Below are 20,840 nucleotides of genomic sequence, written 5' to 3'. Positions count from 1 at the left end.
AGAAACACGCAAAAAAACCATCCTATAGTGGGACACTCCCAGGATATCTTAAGGCGATGCGCAGAAACTTTATTTAATCCAACGAGAGAGACTGTGGGATATGCTGTTGCACTTCTCGCTCCCACTTACTATGAACATTCTCTCCATCCACCTTGATATTGACCTACCCAAAACCATCTTTTAGGGGGACACTTCTAGGGTGTCACGAGGCCGAGGATAGATCTCACGATGTGGACAATAAGGGAGAAACACGAAAAGTTTAAATGAAGCATCATATGCCCCAAATATCTCTCACTGAATATTCTACCTAGGGGTTTATTAACCTAGACAATCCGACTACTGATTATAATCTAAGTCATTTATTAAGTCTGCTAAAAAACAACTTTTGTCTTTGAAATAAAACAAATTCAAGTAGTCACATTAAACTCTTTAATGGACTGTCCTTAACTTGTATGCATGCATCAAATCTATCTAATTCACCTTTCTAGGTAGGTTCCCAGGTAGGGGTATTCTGTTGCCGTCACTTTAAATACCCCAGCCTAGACAGAACTCGCCTTAGACAAAAGGTCCCTTATAGATAGATTTGCTACACTTTAACCTTTTATTATCGATTTTAGTTCTAATTTCATTTTATAACCTTTATAAAAGAAACAACTAAAATATACATGCCACATAAAAAGATATTTATAACACTTATAAATATAACGCTTAATAAATAATGCATGCATAAATATAACTCTTATATTATATTATGCATGTTTATGCACTTACGTAATTTAAATCATGCTTCACTAAATCATAACACTTGTAATAAAGAGAATATGCATGACCAATGTATAACCTAAGGTGGGATTTATCTATATGTGCATTCCATATGACATAAAAAAATATATATCACATGTATAAAACCATGGATTAATGAACCGGGATGAACCAACTCAAAATCGGAATGAAAATTCTATCTATTACATTATTCCACCGAGCAAACCGGTTCACAAATGAATCGAGTCTTGAACCGCCGAACGAAGCTCTCATCCTTTAGTAAATGCCTCCAGGTAAATGATCATGTAGCGCACACTAGACGATAGCGCGAAAGCTAAACGATCGCATAGACGACAACGAGGTCGCGAAGCCTGATCATCTAGACGATCGCTTAGCACGCGAAAGGTAAACAATTTACTATGCATTTACTCCACGATCGTATAGTCAGTAATTAAGCGATGAGGCTTGCTGAGTTATACGATCGTCTAGTGTGCTCATGTGTTAAACGACAGCCGAGCATCCGATACTCGCGATCGTCTACCTCATCGTCTACATGACACGACCAACGCTTGATCGTCTTCTTCCTCGAAGAACAGCAACACTTGCTCTGAACTTCTTCACGAACAACTCAAGACTCAAACTAACTTTGAAATTACAAACTCAATAGCAATTAATTGTATCGAAAAACGCAGGGGCCTTTACATACTAGAGAATTTAACAAACGGAGATTATATCCCAGAAAACTCCATTAATCTATACATCCACAAACAAATTAATAATTAAAAGAGAGAGTAGACATGCTACACCCACTGAGAGTGTAAATGCAATTCTTTTACAATAATGAATTAGAATATCAGAAACCGAGTGCTTTGATACCAATTTGGTTTTAGCAAACTAGTTTCCAAGTACCATAAGTGATAAAGACTTTTATTTTGTAATGATGCCCCAGCAAGGCAGGACAAATGTCACCGATGGGGTGATCAGATGTCCCTTCACTGGGATGAGATATTCTCAACCATTAAACATAACCAACTCTTGAAACTGAACCTAACAACCACCATTTGTTCGGTTCATAACTGTTAACCCTTAACAATTCCGTGTAAGTGTAAACCCTCGTTTTTAGCCCCAGAGTCTGCCCTAATGTGCCCACCGTAGCTAAGATTTTCATGAAACCCAGATAGCGATCAAGCAGGTTGGTAACCCTCTTACTGCATCAAGGTTCCCTCAACTTTTGAGGTGGAACCGACCTACCAAATGAACTATCATCAACAACTCTGGTTGATGAAGCAGACCCTTCAACAACTCTTATTGAAGTTTTAGTAGTTTCATTGGAAAGCTTACGTAACACGACTTTACTAAGTGGACTGTGCTCCTTGATATGATTCTCCTCCAGGAAAGTAGCATTCGTGGAAAAAAATACCTTGTTTTCCGACGGATCATAAAAGTAACCCCCTCGTGTACCTTTGGGGTAACCTACAAAGAGGCACAACCTCGACCGTGATTCCAACTTCTTAGGATTTGCCTCAAGCACATGTGTCGGGCAACCTTATATGCAGAAGTGACGTAAACTAGCTTTACGCCCATTCCACAACTCTAGAGGTGTTCTCGCAACACTCTTGAAAGGAACACAGGTGAGTATGTATATTGCAGTCTCCACTACGAAACCCCAAAGTGAGTCCGGTAAGGAAGTGTAACTCATCATTAAACAAACCATGTCCAACAAACTTCTGTTTTTCCTCTCTGCTACACCATTCAGTTGAGGTATACCCGACGCTGAGAGTTGAAAAATGATTCTATGTCCTAATAAATAGTCCTGGAACACAGAATTTAAGAACTTTCCACCTCGATTTGATTGAAGTATTTTAATCCGTCTATCCAAAGCAGGGCTCTCAGAAGTCCACTTCAGGGTCAGTTTTTACTCTTAACGGAGAAGCTGTAGTATACACACATTTTATAAGCAGTTGAAATGACCCCCATCGCCTTGTCGTCATCTTTTCTTGCATACACGCATTCTCTAAGCAACTGGAAGCGTTAACCATATTGGGTGATTTTTAATTTTTGCTTATGAAATTGTTTAGATACTGTGTATTTGTGGTATTTGAGTTGTTTTTGAAGCAGTGTATCTTTGCATTCTTGTTTGTACTTAATTTTGTTGTTTTAGAGTAGTTTTGTCATTTACTAATTAGTATTTTCTATTATATAAATTCGTTTTGCTATTTTTATAATTTTGAAACCTTTTTGTCATTTTTTCCAATGAAACCTTAAAATTTGCTATTTCTCTTATCAACCCTTTTCTTTTTGTGCTTTTCTTTTTCTTTGTTTTCTCAATAATAATAATACATTCTAAACTTTTATTGGATAATGAGCTTGTTCTTTTTTAAAAAAAGAAAAAGTTATTTTTATTTAGAAGAAAATTTTTTATTTTAAAAATAAAGGTTGCTCATGCCAAATATTTCCATAAGTTTATATAACTAATATTTCAAAAATAAATTAAAATATAGTAATATTTCATAACTAAATTTCATCAGTATTTCAGAACTTTTTAACCTTTAGATAAATTCTTTCTCATCTTTAAATTTCATAATATTTTAAAATTAAAAAGTATATCATTTCTAGTTTTACTACTAATTATATAAGGATTTATTTGTTTGAAATATCATTAATTACATTATTTCTCGTTATTAATGTTGGGATTGGTGTCCTGATTCTCCTGGAGTCTCGTTGTTTGTAATTATATACATTGTTTTATGAATAAAATAGCCGTTATTTCATTATGACATTTATTCATATCCAATAAACAAAACTCCATGGTTATCTTATGTAAACTTAAGCATGTATATGGGATATACAAGTGGATCATACCTTAAGTGATAACCTAAATAGATTTGGAGTATAAGGATTAAGGTGGAATACCTGATCCTTGTGACACTACGGATACGACCCGCTTTGTAGAGGTTTGCAAGTATTGTAAACTACTACAGATGGTAGATCCTGACCATTCATGTGGAGACATGCGAGCGGGGGTGTCCTATACAAAGAGTTTGTATAAGACCGAACCACGAGATGACTAGACTCTATATATAACGTCGTTGATACTGGAGACTTATATCTCACCTAAATGGCCAAAGGTGACACGACCTCAATCCTGAGTGTTTTGGGAACTCTTGCCTTTGAGGGCGGTCCTTTGATTAGTATGAGTGAGAGCGGCCAGATTGCCAACTCAATATGCCTACCTTTTTGGGGACTTGTCTGATCTGGGAGCTGGGAACTCACTTACACAAGATAGAATTCATTCCTTCTCCGAAGCAAGAGATTGCTCCCTTAAGGGCTGATTCCGGGGCCTAAACATAGTGGCCACAACTTCTCTTTGGAAGAGAGGACTCATTCATAGTAGGACTATGACTTATGTTCATTAGAGGGATTAGTGATACTTAAGGAGTTAGATGTAACTACAAGGGCATAACAGTTATTGGCTGAGCTGTACTTACGAGCGATCTGTGAAAGGTTGTTGCACTATTGATTGGTTAAGATGGACACATAATATATCTGTGGTAAGGAGAGTTCAACTGCCGATCTTTAGTGGAGTGCCTGGAAGTTAACGGATGGTGGATCCTATGACTAAAGAGTTTAATTAGTTATTCACGTATCGTTGGAACTTCAAGCTACAAGTCCATAAAGTCCTCTTGGTTGCTCAATGGATTCAAGTTGAGGATCAGTTCTTGATGTTGATTTGAAATGTTCAAATTGACAAAAGGTAATTCGTTTATATAAGATATGATCGGTATGATGTATGAGATACATCTAGTGGAGGATTAATGTAAATGAGATTTACATTAAGTGTCATGGAATAGAAAAAGAGCTATGGTTTATATGTTTCATGAGATGAAATATTAAAACTACAGGTTATAAATATATTCTGGTAAGTTAGTTATCATTTATATTTAGAATAATATTAATTATTGGATAATTATCTCTTTTTCTCTAATAACTAATTGAGTAGAAGGTTATTGGTGGTTTCATGGTAACCGTGAGATAAAAAGGAAAATTTTTTTCCTAATTTTAGTAAGAAGTTAATTTGAGATTTTCAATCCGGAAAATACTCATGGATAGTTGTCAAGTAAATAAGATTTACTAAGCGACAGCTTGGAATTAGCTAAACGATTGTGGAGTGTCCTTAGGCGATAGACAATCAGCTAAGCGATGAGCTAAACGATCGCATAGCTTTTGCTAGACGATTGCCTAGCTTTTCTTGAACGATTGGGCATCAACCTATACGATAGGTTGTTCCATCTCCCACTTGCTCAATCGTTTACAAGATTGTGGTTTCTCTGTTTTTCTGCCTCAAACCAAGTTCACACAGAATCCACGCTCTGGATTCTAACATCGAGAATACCAAGGTAACCTTCTTGGTGGTGTCATACTCAACTCGACACTGTCGAGGTTCTGTAGAGGCCGTTTGTGGTGTTCGGGGTGTTCGTGACCTTGGCAATCGTTGAGTTCGGTTGCGCGGTGATCATGCAGTGTAGCAGTCGTATTGGACGAGCGTTCGTGTGTTGCTGTGTTGCTGTGATCGAGCATTCATGATCAAGGAACTCAAAGGTGAGTCTACAAAAGTGTGTTGCTCTTGCCCTTGATCTTTTGTATAACATGTTGTAATTTCTGTATTTTAGCATAATCGTATATTTCCGTTTGTGATTTTAATTGTAAAGTTCATATACGATTGAAATTTGGAAATATCATTTCGCTACTCATGAAAATCTTTGTGTCCAATTTCATTCAATTAATATTTGAAATATTTAATTTTTTTCTTTATTAACATCATTTTTTAAATTTTGATTTTGTTTTTTTTTATTTATTACTTCATTTATTACAAGATATTTCAAAATAATATTTTCTTCATTTTAGGAGATTTCGTATATTTTCTTCCATATACATGTTGAGATTTATACCATAAACTCGTGGTTTACATTGTAAACAAATTAGTTATTTACATAAACAAAGTGTTATTTATTGATACTTAGACTTGCGTAACTCATCCAATAAATTAAAGTCCAATATTATTTTTTTGTAACTTGAACAGTATGTGGTTGGTATTCAAGTGGATCATGTTCAAGTAGAAACCATAAGGACTATAGTATACGGATAATGTGAGGAACCTTATTCAGGTAACACTATATATACAAACTCACTTTGTAAACATTACAAACGATTTGATCCAAAATCATTCATGTCGAGACATGCGAGTTGGGATATCCTCTTTGTAACACCATTGATTGAAGAGATTAATATTTCAAACGATGACCATATGTATGGGTGAGAGTGACCCGAGTCGCCGACTCACTATGCCTATCATTTTGGGGACAAGACCGAATAGGAAGATAGAAACATAGCTACACAAGATGAAATTCACTCCCTCTCGCCTTTAAGGTAAATAGATCAGTATTTCCCTTTAGTGTTGACTCCGAGACTTGAATAATGAGGCCTCACCCTCTCACTGAGCCCAGAGGAACTTAGTTTATGGTTGAACCATAAACAAATTGTTCATTAGAGGATCAGTGATACTTAAGGATAAAGAGGTAATTATAGGGATAAAACGGTAATTCGATCTAACTATAGTTACGAATAACTCACGAAGGATCGACTTATTTGTAATGTTATATCCATAGAAGTAACTTTGTCTTCAGTGCATAAGATTGCAACTATGGATCTTTAGTAGAATGCCTCATAATTAATGAATGTTGATTAATTTAATTAAAGAGTTTAACTAATTAATCTCCGTCTCCGATTATTGTAGCTTATAATCTGTAAGTTCATTAAGTCTCTTTACTAGCTCACCACAGGTAAAACAAGGACCAAAAGTTTTGAGTGAGTTTGAAACAGTTCAAATTGTTTAGAGATATACATACAATTATTAATTGTATATGATATGGTTAATATAAGATATAATGTATAATGATACATTATAATATATAGTTAATTATAAATATGATTTCTAATTAAAACTATATATTAATTGAGAGAATTAATACGATTCCATATTGAATTAATATAAATATGACTCATATTAAAGCTATAGATTTAAAATTAATGTAAATGAGATTCATATTAAAATTATAGGTTATGAGAGAGATGTGCATTTGAATATGATTCAAATGTTTTATAAATATTGGATATTTAATCATTATTTAAATTAATTATTAAATTAATTGAAAGGATAATTTTCCTACAGTACAAGGGAGTCGAGGAGGGGGAAGGACCTCCCTTCATTATATGCAATGTGTGTTATTCTGCAGAGATTCAAAAGTTTTTTACAGGAAAAAAAAAATCCCTCATTGCTCTCTCTCTCATTTTTTTTCTCAATATACAGAGAAGAAATTTCTCTCCCAATTATTGCTTCTCAGTTCAAAGGAAGGATCCTATAATCCGGTCCTTGCCAAAGATATAGCAAGGAAAGCCATTTGGAGGTGTCCTGTAATTGTAAAAAGAAGAACCCTACATTGAGGATTCGGTGAAGACAATCTTCAAAGGTATTCTTATATTCTTGATTTTATGCTTAAACTAATTATTTTGTTTTTTAATTATGTATTTTCACCTTCCAAAGTTTAAAATATATCAAACATACCTTGTTTTCTCCATTGAAGCTTCTTGCTTTCATTTATGAGGGAACAATTTTTGGATTTTTGGACAAATCTTCCTTTTTTGTGAATGTCAAGAAAAAAAACCATTTTGGTAAGTTCATAACCGCAAGAAATCTCCTCTTACATACTTCTTTTGATATTATTATTATTATTATATTTAAGTCTAAATGATCACGAAGGTTGAAAAGGTAAATTGGATCAAAATTTTGTGTACAATGATAACATATTAGGCTATTAATGGAAAAAATAGGAAAGTTTAAACCTATTTATTTAAAATTATGTGTGTAGAAAATCCGATGAAAGTATTTTTTTTAAGTACAACAAATGTGAGGTAAGAGTATTTGAACAATAACCTAAAAATATATGTATAATAATTATGCTAATTATGCTCATATTTAAAAGTGAAAGTAATGTGCACATGCTTATCAAATGAGGTCAACAATGACAACGAGAAGAAAATAGTGTGTTTGCTCAAACTACTTTGTTTTTGTGACATACAATGATGACAATACCTAAATATATTTAAAACTTGCAACAAACTAGGATGCTTTTAAATTTTTGTATTTGTTATTGAATTTTGACCTTCTCTTATTTTATTTATTATACTATCAACCTTTGGATAAATATTTCGTTCAATTAAAATAGTTTCATTTTATGTTTTAATCCGTACTTTTAATACTCAATCATACAAATAAAAGAGAAAATTATATATTATACATCGATGTCACATTGACTTAGTGGAATAAGAACAAATAATGTACAAGCTAACAACTTGGACATGTATATATGATTGAAAATATTCTAATATAATTTTTATTACTCTAAAATATTCTATATTATCCTCTTATAAAACTTGACATTTAAATCTATGTGCTATTTAATATTTCTTAAAAATCATAGTAAACCAATTCAAACACTTTATGAATATTAAAAATATATGCATCATAAAATAATTTGGTTTAAAAAAGAATGATGATGGTCCCACCCATATATGGAATAACTTTTCATCTACTAATCTTGTTTTCTTGTCTTATTTTTTTTTTTTTTTTAAAAAAAAAAAAAAACTAGAAATGCCACTCTCTCCAACTCAACGTATGTTATGTTCTTTGATCCGTTTCAAATAAAAAATTATTATAAAAAGTTTCAAATAAAAAGTGAGCTTTATGGGAGGATTATTTTTTAACTTTAAAGATTCTTTTTTGGAATCTTTTAAATATAAAAAAATATTTAAAAAATATTTAGACTTTTTGCTTAAAAGTATATAGCACTTTTGTAATTTTTTGCTATAAGGTATAAATTTTTTTATGCACATTTTAATTTTGCCAAAATAAGTAAAAAAAAAAATCTAGATCTAATAAAATTAAATAATTTGTAATGACTTCGAAAGTACTTTTTTACAATAATTACTTAATTTGTTATTTCCCAGTTATTCAATAGATTGACTAATTTTTTAGTGCATCTAATTTTCTTTGATAAATAATATATATATATATATTATATATATAATATATAATATATATAATATAATTATATAGTATAAAAACCTTGGTGAATCTTCATTTAGATTTTCGAAAATATATTTCCAAATTCATAATCCATTTCGATGATGTAGCGAGAAATGAGAAATATTAAATAAAAATGATACTTAGTTTGATATGATTGTGTGTATTCCTAATGACTTTGTTTAGTTCAACATATGAGATAGAGATTCAAACCTTTAACTTTTCAATCGAAGATATACAACTTAACTAGTTGAACCATACTTAAATTGATAATTTAAAATCACTAGTTATATTAAAATAATTAATCTAACAGGTTAATTTATAAATTGATTGTTCCCTTTCATATTAGGATAATTTCCTATGTCTTGATGAGACTTGGAATCGGCCTTCTGCCTTTAGGGATCTGATTGACCTTTTCGCACAGGTACATTTGATTGATGTTGAGGTTCGGTGAAAAATGGTGTAATCCAGTTCCCTTGTCGATCTGGTGTGTTTTCAGTCCCTAGTGTCTGGGAGTCATTACATCATAAAGCATCTTGTGGTGCTTTGGGTTAGCTTCCTTTGGTTTGGGAAAAATATTCCTAGGCATGCTTTCATTTCTTGGCTTTCTATTCATAATGGGTTGAACGGTGGTGCTCTGATATCCCTAGTGATTGTGTTATGTGTTTTGATTGAGTGGAATATAAGGATCATTTATTGTTTGAGCGCTATTTTAGTAAGGCTCTATGGGAGGACATGCTTTTGTGAGATCAGTGTTCCTATAGAATATTGTACTCGGATATAAAACTTGCTTGGATTTGCCATTGTAGCAAAGGGAATGTCAACTGAAGTGTAAGTGTAAGGTTTAGAGAGTTATTTGGTGTGTAGTTATTTACCATGTTTTGTGTGAATGTAATAGGTGGGTCCATGGTGTCTTTTTGCATCCTCCTCGGATGATTAGTCTAGATATTAAGAACATTTTTCCTTAAATTGTGTGTGATTTTGTTTCTTTTTTGAAGTCGGATGTTTGGTTGTTTTGTTGTATTTGTTTGTGCTTAACCTAGATTCATTTTTCTTTTTAGCCATACATTCTCTAGAAAAAAAAATGTTAATCAATAAGCATAAATTAATTAATAGTATTTTTTAAAAGATAATTACTAGTATTTATTAATTTTCCTCTCTTTTTAATGAAAAATTGAAGTTGATTACTCAATTATTAAAAAAAAAAAAAAAAAAAAAACCCTGAAGTTGCACTTTATTTTACTACAAATCAACTTCTCCGTTCAAGGTATAAGATAAACCATTTTCTTAATCATAAAATGACTTTCATTTTTATATTGAGAAAAAAAAAAAAGTAGCACAACATCAAGTGCAATTATTTGGAAAATCCAAGACTGTAATTATCACTTTAATTATAGCATTACCTTGTATTTAGAATCTTATGGTAATTGTAATATACCTAAACAAATTTAGTCCCAAACTTGAGATTTATTACTCTTTGGTCCATAAATTTTTAAAACTCGTAAATTTAGTCTTTGACCTTTTAATTTTTTAAAAATTTACATATCAACTAAACACAAAATAGAAAGCTTAAGGTTCCAAAACTCAAATTTATAACTAATACAATAATTAGTTTAAAATACACTCTTTGTAATTGGATAAAACAAAACAAAACAAAAAAAAAAAAACATTGAAACAGCATGATAGTAGTTTTGTTTCATAATCTAATTTTTAATAGAGGTCAATTTCAAAAAAGGAGGCTTGCATTGGGCTTTTAAATGTAATTAGTAATTATTGAATGGTATCCCATAGATTCAATAATCTGTTGGAACAATGATATTATGATGCATCTCAATCATAATCTGATGCTCTGTACTATTAGAATTTTTTTTTATAAAATGTAAATATTTTTTATATTTAAAAATGTCTCTATTATATATGTGATTCTTTAATGAAAAGTAATATATTAGACACTAAAATGAACTTAGTTCATCCAATATAAAGTATGTGTTACTAATTTCGATGTCAAAAGTTTGAATCTACCATTTAAACTAAATAATAATAATAAGAATAATAATAATATATTAGATTGTACTCAGAAAGAAAAAAAACTAATATATTAGCAACTCATGTTAAAATATTATTCAATAAATCTTTAAAGAAAGTTGAATATTTAATGAATGTCAGCATTCTTTTGCAGTAGCGTCTCCTGTGTTTAGTATGATTAAATTTTCATTTTTCTAGTCAATTTTTTTAAAAAATGAAAGAAATTATTCTTGAAGTACCCATTTTTTTAATCTAAAAATTGACGAAGATTAAAGAAAAAAATTTTATTATAATATTAGAGTAGTAAATTATCTGTTGAACTTGAACTAAACTAAATGCTCCACCTGAAAATTTGCATATACTTATCCAAAACAAATAATTTACAAAATTAAATCAATAAATCTTTTGAGGGCCCAAGTATGAAGGATATGAAAAGATAAGGCTGAGAGTGACAGAAAGATAAAAAGCACATAGAGAAAGAGAGAGATGATTTTCCACGTTTAAAATGGAAATAAAACTTCCTTTTTTTTTTAGATATAGTAAAACATAGAAGATAGAATCTCAAATTTTGAAGTTGATAATACTAGACTACGTTATCATTTAGCAAATAAATATTAAAATATACTCTCACTCTTTTCTATACTCGTAAATTTTTTCATTTGTTATAAAAATACTTATATTCTTTCTAAAGTTTTTTTCCACAACTTATGGATTGAAGATAAAACTATCTAACTTCGAAGTTGGAAATACATATTTAATACGAGTTTGGACTATACTCTTTTTGGCATATTCTTTTTAAAGTTAGAATATTGTTTTTGGTCTTTCATAATGTTTTAAATCTAATCATTGAAGTTGAAATCTATTGGAACACTGGGGAAAAAAATCTGACAAACACTGAAGATGGTTTTGAAAGAAAATTGAGATGTAAATACTGTCACATTGGATCACCACCATACTGGTTCCAAATCTCAATTTTTATTTTAAAAAAATAATAATAAATGTCTATTTTAAAGTTAGTTTTAGAACATTTATGAATAGTTAAAATAATATTGAAAGCCTTAAAAGGAATAAAACCATAAACAAATGACAAAAATTCTAGGATATTTTTTGTAAATAATTCTGTCTTTTTGTCTACAACAGAGCCTCGTAGCAATTCCATCCAACCTTTCAAAGACATCAAAGATACTAGGAAAAATAAAAACAGCTTTTAATTTCATCAAACTGCACTCAAATTTAGTTGCAACCGAATGTAAACTTGACAAGTATTGCTATTTTCATTCTATGATTGAAATTTTGTTAAAAAAAAAAAAAAAAAAAACTTTTTTTTTTCATATGCTTCTAATGAATTACAAAACGTTGTAATTTAGTCTGTCTTTTTTCACACAAGAAGGCATGGAATGACCAAAATTTGAGTTGGAGATCACCCTCCATGGATGGCTTGACTTGATCTTCTACCTTCTTAAGTTTCTATTGGTTAGTTCTTATGTTTGCTAAAAAGAATTAAATTAATTAAAAAAATTGATACAAAATTTGAATATTTCCCAATGTATGATGTTTATTGAACACTCTACAAAAAACCAAAACATAACATTTAAGTAAAGAAAAGTCTTGAGAATGGCAGCTTAATAAGAATAATAGTATGTGCTCCTTTGTTAGGACAGGTATAAAGAACCATCCCTATATGATTCATCATGAACAGAATGATGAGAAAAAATCAAAATTGATCAACCAAGACTTTTAAATTCATTGACTCAAGAAAATTGATTTTGGAAAAAATGAAATGAAAGCTAAAAATGCATTAATATGGACATGTGGATCTTCTTCTTTCTTTCATATATGAATTTGGAATGTGGTTGGTTAAAATCTTTAATTTTTGAAAATTAAACATATTTTCACCTAATTTTTTATTATGGTTTCCATTTACTTAAGTGAAATAGTTGAATTAATTCTAAAAATAAAAATAGAATTTAAAAAAATGGTAAAAGTAGATAACAAAGTAAAAAATTTAGAGATGGAATGAGTATTTATTGATTAATTTTCAAAATTAAAAAAAAATAACAAACGAGACTTAAACAAATAAGATTCATAATTCTTGGAATGTCGAAGAGGAAAGCAAAATAGCTTTTACCAAAGGGTAGCAAAATTCCTTCAAAGATCATGATGAAATATTTGGAAATAAACAAAGCAAAACTGAATTTGAATCCCATAAATAAATTCAAAACTTATGAAAGTTAATTGAATGTGTGGAAATTACATTTGGATGAAAGAATCTTTAGACCAGTGAGGAATGACTTTTCAAGTGCTTAAAAATACTTTAAATCTTTTTTAAACAGATTATTACTAGCAATAGTAAATAACAGAGCACAGATGAGAAGACCTCTCTAGATCACAGAAACAACAAAAGGAAAAATAGAACGATTACGAAAGAGATCACAATACAGAGTTCTTACAGAACCTTTGATGTTAGATGCTTGATTCATCCTTGAGCTGCCTAGAGGATTATCTGTTGTACCATTTGGATATTTCATTTATCAATGAAATGGTTTCTTATCCAAAAAAAATCCTTAGAGTGCTAAGAAATAAAGCAATCAATTAGTCGGTTTTAATGGCTGGAACAATTTGAAAAGGGAAAAATCCTTATCCTAATCCAGGACCTAATAGCAGACCAAATAATGGAGTCCTTAGAACTTAAAACAATAGTCATCAAATGTAATTTCTAAACAAAAATATTCTTCAAGAAATCAAACTCTAATTCCGATTAATTGTAATACCTGTATGATGCTGCAGCTGATAAGTTGCCTGGTAACTAATATCCAGCATTCTTCGTTTGAAAGCTGCAAGAAAAATCAGATAAAAGGATTAAGCATTGTATCTTCTAACAAAATACAAGGACGAAAATCAAATAACTCTTTGCTGTTTGAATCAACGCATTTAAAGGGATGTGAGATTGTTTGAAACTATGTTGATCATCTTCAACAGCGGGCTCTTAATTCTAGAGAAAAAAAATAGTCGAGTAATGAATAATCTAAAACAAGATGTGCTTCGGACAGTACAGCAACCAAGAGATGACTTTTTTCTTTCAAAGAACAGAAGAAACCGGAAGGCAAAAGCATCAAATTAGGCAATATTAAATCAATAAACCTAAAAGAATCAAGAGATCATTTATAATTACATGGTATTTTACAATCAACAGAAGTCCCGGAAGAATCAATTAAAGAATGTTAATCTTCCAAGTTACATAAATTACAAATTACATCGGCATGGCTGAACCATGAATTACAAGTATCTTTGATTTGATCTGATGATGCAATCATAGGCAGGATGGAGTAATGAATTTTTAACCATAGAACATCCCCAAATCCACCCTAAGATCTGATAATGGAACGATTGTCATGCATTTAGGGCCCCCCAATGTCAGCAAGGGTAGCAACTTTGCTGCCTTCAATAACGTTACGCCGAATCAATATGGTTTACTCTGTTTGTTGTCTCTCTTCAGCTGGACTTTTAATTTCTTTCCACCTAATTGGCATCCATTCATCATACTAATAGCAGATTGAGCAGCCTCGGCAGAATCATAACTAACAAACCCTGTTAGATGGAACAATGGTTAGACGTCTACACGTACCAAAATACAGGAGAATGGTAAAATACGTTTCATCTTCAACATTGGTTTTTGCACAAAGTTGCAGGTGTAAAATAGCAAGAAAATATTTTCAGCCCTCATTAAAGGTATCAACCGTGCTCACCAAAACATTTGCTAACTCCAGATGTTTTGTCAACAAATACTTTAGCGCTCAAAACTCGGCCAAATGCTCGAAAAGAATTAGCAAGCTCCGGATCACCAAATTCTTGGGGTATGTGATAAATAAAAAGATTAGCACCAGGTGGACCTAGAGAAAAAAGATAGTGAACTATAATTCCCAGAAACTTGAAACCAATCGGTAAATCAAGGTCAGACAAAAACAGAAATAACTAACTACCTTCAATCTGACCTCCAGAGCCTTTACCCAAACTAGAGGTTGGAGAGTTATTCTTCCCACCAGTAAATGGCCCTGGACCAGGTGAACTGCTCACAACCCCAGGACTCATCATTCCACCAGCGTACGCCATGGGATGCTGAAGACCTGGAACTCCAGGATAGGCAGAGCTGACGTAATTTGCAGGAGGCATGCCATAATTTCTAGTGGCCATACCCGGGCCAAGATCAGGTGGGATCCCACGCATTGCATTTCCTTGGTTTAATTGCGGTATCATATTGGGGTAACCAGATTGATTCTGCATTGGAGGCAGGTGATATTGCATAAGCCCATAACTTCCAGGAGCCTACAAAGAGAAAGTAGAGACTATCATTGGCTACCTTCATATTTCAATATAAAAAATGTTCAATTGCAAACATAAAAATGAAAACCATTCAAGAGGAAATCGAGATTAAGATCATGGATCAGGTATCTGATTGATAACATTCATTAGCAACTCCTACATTTTAAAAGAGATGTGAATGCCACTTTTTTGAAGTGCATGATAACCAAAAGTACAAGAATAGACTCCTCTGCAATAAATAAAAGAAAAAAGGGAAAAAAGATCCTTGCACATGGCACATACACGCGTACATACAAATTGAAGAAGCCAAAGAATAAATCCCCTCGAAAAACTGACCTGATAACCATAGCCATTATATGGTGGAACATAACCCAGCGGCATGGCCCCAAACAGTGAAGGATGTTGGGAGTCTGCATTAAGCACATTAGAGGCCTGTGACTGAGCTTTCTGAGCTTTCCGAGCTTGTCTTTCCTTCTCTGTGTCGGCCCATTTAACAACCAAAGGGACACTGGATCCCTGAGTAGGGGAAAAAGAACAATCAAATCCATGATGCCTCATAAACATGTCTGTATGTAGAAATTCATACTCTTCAATACTTACACTGGCGTAAAGGATATGAGTATATGACAGACTGTCCTACTTACTGGAAAGCTAGGATTTTCCTAATAAGTCGGCCCTAAAAGGATGTTGGCATGTGCAAGACGACTTAACTGTTAAGTACAATGAATTTGACTGGCCAATTTGACTTCAATTAAAAAAAAAACCTTACCCAAAAAATTCCAACCAGTTACAGCTAAACGAATTTTATTTGTTAAAAGAAATAAATAAATGCTATTCCGTCCAGGCCACAACACCATCTGGCTAGTATGAGTATGACCAGTAGTTTCATGCATCCACTACAAAATTAATTTAAATTTAAATTAAGAGAGAGAGAGAGAGCGCCAACGAAAGAATAAGAGGAATGCAGTTTTAAGCAATAGTGGAAACAAAAAGAAGAATTGCCTAATGCTCTAAATACAGATCTAAATATCCCTATCAGACTCCCCGATTGCCTGCCTTCACATTCATAGATGTAGCTGGACTGACTGAAACATTATCGATCTATTAAAATATTACTGCAATACAATATTACGATATATAAAGATTATCCATCCATAAGATGATCTGAGTGCATGGAATGAAATTCCCATCAAAATTCACATGAATAAAAGGGTTCAACATAACAAGAGCGACCAAAATCTTTTTTCTAAAATGTCGGGAAATATTAGAAGTGCCCACAAAGGCACAAAATATCAACAATGTGAATGTGGATATTCGGCAACATAATGGCATTCTATGATTTCCATGATTTTTCTATTAACCTCCTATCAACGAAATTTGAAAAGCTAAGCATCACTAGAAAACTAACTCAGACACGAACAAGTAGACAATTTAATTTCCATTACCTCCATTTTACACTTTCCATTAATTGCCTCAAGTGCTGCAACAGCTTGATCCTTCGTCTCATACTTCAAGAATGCACAACCTGAACTTGAGCAACATATGGAGCTAATGGTGAAGATACAACTGAATGTGTGATATCTTTCATAACTTCAACTAAAATCAAGTTGAAACAAACCGAAAACTACCTTTACTTGTCTGCTGTGAACCTCTTAATATTTGCAAGTCTTTTATAGTTCCGTATTGAGAGAAAAGACTGGAAACTTCATCTTCGGACACATTTTTCGGAAGCATTCCAATAAAGAGTTTGTGTTCTGCTCTTTTCAGAAATAAGCACCCATTACTATCCATACACACTAAATATTAATCTATTAGGAAGATAAATACAAGATCGTTAAGAAAATGGCAATGTAAGTTGATGGATGTTAGGAACTATCTTTTAGATGAAATATTCAAGCAGGGTTTGATATTACACCTAGTCTTTCCAGCTCGCCATCTGCATATTTTACTTGCAACGGACTAGAAGCCTGATTGAATGGAAAATGAGGGGCATTAGCACTCAATTTGACGATAACAATGTTTATTACAGAGTTGATGGAAACATAAATTAAAAGGCATTAATTTTAGCACAGAGGTAGGTATAGTTCATTGAGTATAAACCAACAATACAGATTTGAGTACAGAATTGGTTGGTTCTATGTAATTCAATCCTCAAACATTAGGACAGATTATCAGATCAATTTAGTTTAGTGCAATGGCAAGGGCAAGAGAAAAAAAAAATGTCTAAACATTCACTTAAAATTCCAGAATACCTACGGTTCATCAAATTAATGCTAGAAATAGTAATACAAATTAAATTAAATAATTTGAGTCAAATATCCCACGATTTCCTAAATATTGCACCAGAATTTAATAAATTGAGCTCCCAAGCGAATCAGAAATATACTTTACATGTAATGCCTTGAAGTCAACTTTACAATTATTTCCTAACCAACTCACCAAAATTTTGATCGTTTCGGCATACTTTAACCATAAAAATGGTGATTAATGGATTGGTGATATATTAACGATAGATTCGATGTAAACCCATATATTATTCCTCGCATAATGAACATTATTATATGTCTATTCAAAACGCCTTTATCACTCAACGGCATATCACGTCAATTGCAAATTAAACAGAAAAAGCTTTACAAGGTTAATTACAAGCAGAATGATAACATCAGAAAATCATTGCTCCAAAGTTCAGGGATCAGAAGTTGATCCCACTCCATTGATGTGCATATTTTGCTTAATTTTGTAAAAATCGGCTCTCTAAAAGGGTTATCTCCTCTTCCTTTTATTCATCGCAAGAGCATATCCGTGCATTCAATGCTAAAGCAAAAGGGTATCATCTTTCGGAGTTAAAGAGCTCGATTCCGTAAAGCGGAATGAAATAAAACTATTATAGAAAAAAAATGAAAAGATTTAATAATTTTTTTTCCTTAAATGAAGGGAAGTGAGAGGTTAGAAGATTTGCTCAAGTTGCTTCCACGAGAAATGTAGAGCGCTCGGCCGCTCACTAGTTCGTTTTTAAGTCCAAACATAAGATGTATCACAATGTGCTGTAGTCTGAAACCAGAAAGCAGCTTTTACAGAAAAGCCAAGACTTTTAAAACTTCTAGGTTATCGATAACAGCAATTACGCACAAGGCCAAGTCTATCGCATCGATCAATTGCATTGATTAACATTATCGACAAGAAAAAAGAAAAGACGTAAAAAACAAAACATTGAGAGAGAGAGAGAGAGAAATTATAATAATTCACAACTAAACATCCAGATTCCACTAACCCCAGGCAAAGTTTTCTTGTTATGGCAAGCATTGACCGCCTTATCTGCCTCTTGCCTCGAAGGACAAATCACAAAACAGCAACCTGAAAATGCAGTAACCAAACACAAACACAAACACAAAGCACAACAACAAAAAATTAGGGTTCAACACATCAATTCACAATGTCAATCGATTAGAGTCTACTCAAAATCAATCGAACCATAAATCACAAACGAGAAACACAAACAGAGAGAATGCAGGTGTAAATGTAAACTAAAGCAAAGTAAGAACAAAACAAAACCGGCTGAAGTTGAAATCAGAAAGAAAAAAGAACCTCTAGAGGCACGAGTGGTCTTGTCTCTGATGATGTTGACTTCGTCCACAAGTGCAAACTCTTGGAACATTGCGAGAAGTTGAGCTTCGGTCATAAGCTTTGGCACTTGACCAACAAAGAGTTTGACGCTGTCTTCTTCCTCCTGATTACTCTCCTTTCTCTCTCCTCTACTCCCCTCCGCCATTAATGCCGGTTTCAAGCTTTCTCTCTCTAAAAAACCTCTCTATTTCTCTCTAGTTTTCACCGTCACTTCTCTCTCTCTAAGATTGGATTTTTCTTCGGAGAGTCTTCGTCGAGAAAAAAAACTAAGGGATTCTTTGATTGCAAAAAATTGGATCTCTTCCAATAAATTCTTTGTAATTATTAAATTGAATAACATTTACCCTCTACGTTGTTGGTTATTTACTAATATGCCATTACAGCTGTTTTACTTCTCCCTATCTTTTGTTCTTCTGTTGCAGTGAAAGTTGGTGTACTTATTTATGTGTGTGTTTAATTACATTTATGCCCTTTGTTTTTTAAAAAATAAATAAATGTTTATTTTCTCTATATAAAATTTTGGGACTTTTTAGTTCAAAGTTTTGTATAATTGGTATGTCTTGTCCTCCATTTTCAAAATTGTTTTTTAAAATATTTCTAAAAAGTAAATAACAAATAAATAAATTAATAGATGAAATTAGTGTTTATGAATTTATTTTTAAAAAAAAACAATTAAATAGTTATTAAACAGTAACTAAGTTTTGAATAATGGATTTAAAAGGTATCTAAAGTAAATTGTAGTATTATTTTAAATCATTTAAATTAGGAAAAAATATTCTTCTAATTTAAAATGTCGGTTAATTGAATCATCCGCTCCTGATATTATTTCGAGATGTCCCGTATATGAACCTGATATATTGATTTAAAATAATAATAATAAATCACTTTAGAGACATGTTAAAACGATTCTTAAAAAATCGGTTGGGGACTAGAGAGGTACATTTGCAAAGCTCTTAAAAAATATTTAGGTACATTTCGAGTGGTACTAATCTTTATGTAGTCTACTAAAATATTCGATTTTAAAAGTTGTCACGTGATAAACTATTCTTTTTATAAGAAAAAGATATTATTTTCTTTTTTCGTTTATGATTGATAATGATGTATAAATATTAATATAGTTTAGGTTGCACTTACTCTTCTTAAAATTGATACGACTAAGAAAGTACGGTTAAGAACTCATAAATCCAACGAAATTCGATGACTGAACAAATAATTTTCTATCAAATTAAACTAATGTTTTTCCTCGATAATTGATGCATGAAGACTAAAATCCCATTCCTTTTCGCAGCAATCATACAGTTGGGGTTTAGCTGTCGGTTTTTTATTTTATTTTATTTTATTTTTCTCATTGTAATTTATTTACGTTGAATTGAATTATTAGTTTTGTCTTTTACGTAGTTTTGGCAATTTCATTTTGGTCCCTATTGTTTTTTAATTTTTAATTTGTTTTTCTGATTGGTTTTAATTTTGTTGATATGATTTCATAAGTTATACTTCTCATCTCTATAGCTTCTCAGCATGTTATTGAATTTTGAGAAAAGAAAATGGATAGGATTTTTTTAGGCTACGTCAAGTAACTATTTTTTTTTCTATTTTTAAAAATCAAATCTATAGACATTATTTTTGTTTCCAAATTTTTTCATTTGTTATCTCTTTTAAAACCAAATCAAAATTTGAAAATTAAAAAAAAAATTAAAATACTTATTTTTTTGTTTTTGAAGTTTAGCTAAGAATTCAACCATTGTATTTTTAAAGAAAATACAATAATTGTAATAAATTGTGAGGAAATAAACTAAATTTTAAAAAACAAAAAATAAAAAACGTAATAGCTACCAAAAAGACTTTAATGGATAAAATTTAGTTTAAAGGTATTTTTTAAATCTAACCAACCTACTAAAACTAAATTGTAATTATAATTGTCAAAATGAAACTAAACTCGATACATGTGATTAAATTGAAAATTTTGCCA

The 20,840-nt window shown here is 31.6% G+C and overlaps 1 protein-coding gene across 1 annotated transcript; it reads right to left on the bottom strand.

Moving 5' to 3' along the window:
- Positions 1–14,044: 14,044 nt before the first annotated feature.
- Positions 14,045–19,148, bottom strand: LOC120087278 (RNA-binding protein BRN1). Its single transcript, XM_039044226.1, has 9 exons — positions 18,833–19,148; positions 18,519–18,601; positions 17,163–17,214; positions 16,876–17,001; positions 16,693–16,772; positions 15,584–15,763; positions 14,908–15,250; positions 14,674–14,817; positions 14,045–14,515 (listed from the first exon to the last, which is right to left on the bottom strand). The coding sequence occupies exons 1-9, from the start codon at positions 19,014–19,016 to the stop codon at positions 14,388–14,390; spliced, it is 1,320 nt and encodes a 439-aa protein (XP_038900154.1). The 5' UTR covers positions 19,017–19,148; the 3' UTR covers positions 14,045–14,387.
- Positions 19,149–20,840: the final 1,692 nt, after the last annotated feature.

Source organism: Benincasa hispida, chromosome 9 (assembly GCF_009727055.1).
Source record: "Benincasa hispida cultivar B227 chromosome 9, ASM972705v1, whole genome shotgun sequence".
Classification (NCBI taxonomy): Eukaryota; Viridiplantae; Streptophyta; class Magnoliopsida; order Cucurbitales; family Cucurbitaceae; genus Benincasa; species Benincasa hispida.
This window is presented reverse-complemented; position numbering and strand designations above follow the sequence as displayed.